We start from the raw sequence: 2,851 nt of genomic DNA on the forward strand, positions 1-2,851 counted from the left end.
AGATCAGAACAGCTCCATTGTTAGCTGCCAAATAAGCATAGGCTGAGTCCATCATGGCTGTGAAAACAAACTGGAAGTGACCGGGCAAAGTCTGGGGACATTTCAGAAGATGGGGAATTGGGTGCTCAATGGGCTTTATTTCAAGAAGCCTCTTGCCCCTGAAACAAGCATCAATAGGATACATATGGCAGTAAACTTACATTCAGGTCTACTTGGATGCTTTGGGACAGGTCCAAACCACAGATGAGCTGGGCAAATAAGTCAGTAATGCGTCTCTTATATCACTGATTTGGCCTTTGGAAAATAAATGCATATGAAACAATGACCTGCGGAGCATATTGTTATGGTGTGTCCTTCTCTCTTCCTTCACAGTGAGCATCGCAGCCCCCACTGTTTTCCCGCTGTCCCTGTGCAATCAGGAGCTTTCCGATTCCTCCCAAGTCAGCATGGGTTGTCTGGTCACCGGCTACTTCCCTGAGCCAGTTACAGTCCAGTGGAATTCAGGTGCCATCTCCACCGGCATCCAGACTTTCCCTGCTGTCTTCGACTCTTCTAACAGCCGTTATACACTCAGCAGCCAGCTCACTGTCTCAGCCAGCAGCTGGAAATCCGAGAAGTTCCAATGCACGGTGGAGCATGTAGCTTCCTCCTCCACACTCCATCGTGAAATCAGATGTAAGTTCTGCCAGGTCTTTCTGGTGTGCCTTCATCCTCCTTAAACAGATGGCAGATTTTTGGGGCAAAGAGGAAAAAAACCAGATGTTAGATATCTGGATGGAAAATAAGCGCAATAGTATTATTATATTTCTGGTGCTACTGCCTGATTTCTGTAGCCCCCCTAGCACATCAAGCATGAAGATAACACTGGTCTCTTCTCCTAATGAGGCTTGTAATGTGTATGGGATGGAGCTAAGAGAAAGGGGAACGGTTTGGAATTGTGCGGGCAATATTGGCTCTCTGGTGAGGGAAGTCGGTCAGGTGATGGCTTTTGAGATCCAAAGAATGGGGGTCACAGGATCCAACTCTGCCTTTGGAATGTAGCCAACTTAAATCTGTCTCCGGGGAACTGATGGAGGTTTCTTACCAGCACTGTATTCTCTACACACAGCAGTTTCCTTGAATTAGATAGTCATTTTGGAACAAAGGAATTGACATGCACAATCTCCTTTTAATTAATTGTTGATACAGTCTCTGGGGTGATAATGAGCAGAGACGTGAGTGCCCCTTGGACCTAATATGAGAAACAATCCCCCACTTGCATGCTGGGTCAGGCCAAGTTCATTTGGACTGTTTTAGAAAAGAAGTAGATTTTGTGCCAAGATTGTGAAGTGAAAGAAGAGTAACCCTGATCGATACATGGCAAGGCAGTGTGGCCTAGTGGTTAGAACATTGGACTGTGACAGCAGAGCTCCGGTCTCTAGTCTATCCTCATAAGGTGAGTTTGGGCCAAGTCACAGACTCTCAGCCTAGCCTACCTTATAGGGTTGTTGCTGTGGGGATACGGAGGACAACTTTGCAAGCCATCTTGGGTTCCCTGAAAGAGGAAGAAAGGCAGGGTAGAAATGTAATGTAATGAAATGTGACTATGTAATGTAATAATATTATTTTCATTTATTTCATTTCTATACTGCTCATAGCCAAAGATCTCTGAGCAGTTTACAATAAAGTATGAAATGATTTAAAAATAAAAACATTAACAAACATTAACAATTAATTTAAAATAGTATAAAATATCATTAAAAGACAATAAAAACCGTAAAACGATGTAGCCAAGAGTAAAAGAAAGTCACCTGACTAATCACATCAGGCCCTGAACAACCAGGGAAGTCTTTAAAGACCTCTGCAAAAAAGGGCTGCCTTGACCTGTCATCCAAAAAATGGTGAGTTTGGCTCCAGGTGGGCTGCAGCAAGGAGATTGTTCCAAAGGTGGGGGGCAGAGGTCATCAAACAGGGTGACCAAGGCTGCTTCTGTGCCAAGCCAGGCCTGAACCCCGGTGAAATGGATCTAGCTAACCAGTGTCATCCAAGAGTGCCTGGAGTTGATTGGCAACCACCTCTCTGGAACCTTGTCCAGGAAAGCCTTATTTGCTACCAGCCTGTAGTTGCTCGCATTTTCTGTTCTGGAGAAGTGGTCTCACCACCTCCTCTTGCGAAGAGGCAGTGGAGACCTCCCTGGCCCGGCCCATGATAGCTTCCTTGCTGGCTTCCACAAGCCAGGAGGGGCAAGGATCCAGCCCAGAGGTGGTCGCACAAACCTGGGCAAGCACCTTGAGACATCCTTGAGCTCTCCCAACTGAGACTCATCCCAGATGTGCTCTGGATAGCTCCACTGGTTCGCCTGCTGTAACTCTGGAGTCCAAGGCCCGGCAAATGCAACAGATGTTTTTTTCCTGGAAGGGCCCTGTGGGTAGAATCCAGCAGGCCAGAGATGGTTCCAAGGTGTCCCTGGGGCCAAAGCGGAAGAAGACCCATATACACTTGAAAAGCTTCATTGGGCAACAAAGGGAGGGTTGAGGGTGGCGGTAGCAACAGCAACACAAAATAGAGAGGAGGGGTAGCAAAATGCATGTGAAAAGGTAGTGAGGGTGGGTGTTAACCAGTAGGATTCCGGAGGCAACCAGCTTTCCATCTGCCAGCTAGGTGCAGAGCCCTTCCTGTATCCCCCCACCCCACCCCTTGCACCCCCCCCCCATTATATTTGTCTTTGTCTTCAAGGGCAGTGCTGTATGGCAGGAAAGGTCATTGGAAGCCAGGTAGGGAGGTTCAGCTGATAGCATTGAAGATGGGCTTGTATAACCCCCCCTCCATACACTATATCCCTTCAGCCTGCACTGGAGAGACACTGAAGATC

At 47.3% G+C, this 2,851-nt stretch overlaps 1 gene segment (V, D, J or C); it reads left to right on the forward strand.

The window, feature by feature from the left end:
• Window positions 1–372: 372 nt before the first annotated feature.
• LOC123018612 overlaps window positions 373–2,851 on the forward strand; it is a gene marked incomplete at its 5' end in the record, with an annotated part of 2,904 nt that continues 425 nt past the window's right edge. Inside the window, 2 exon segments of the C gene segment in view lie at window positions 373–675; window positions 2,826–2,851. Of these exon segments, the coding sequence occupies window positions 373–675; window positions 2,826–2,851 (329 nt within the window).

The sequence above is a fragment of the Varanus komodoensis genome, unplaced genomic scaffold, assembly GCF_004798865.1.
Source record: "Varanus komodoensis strain SLA01 unplaced genomic scaffold, ASM479886v1 scaffold112, whole genome shotgun sequence".
NCBI classification, from domain to species: domain Eukaryota; kingdom Metazoa; phylum Chordata; class Lepidosauria; order Squamata; family Varanidae; genus Varanus; species Varanus komodoensis.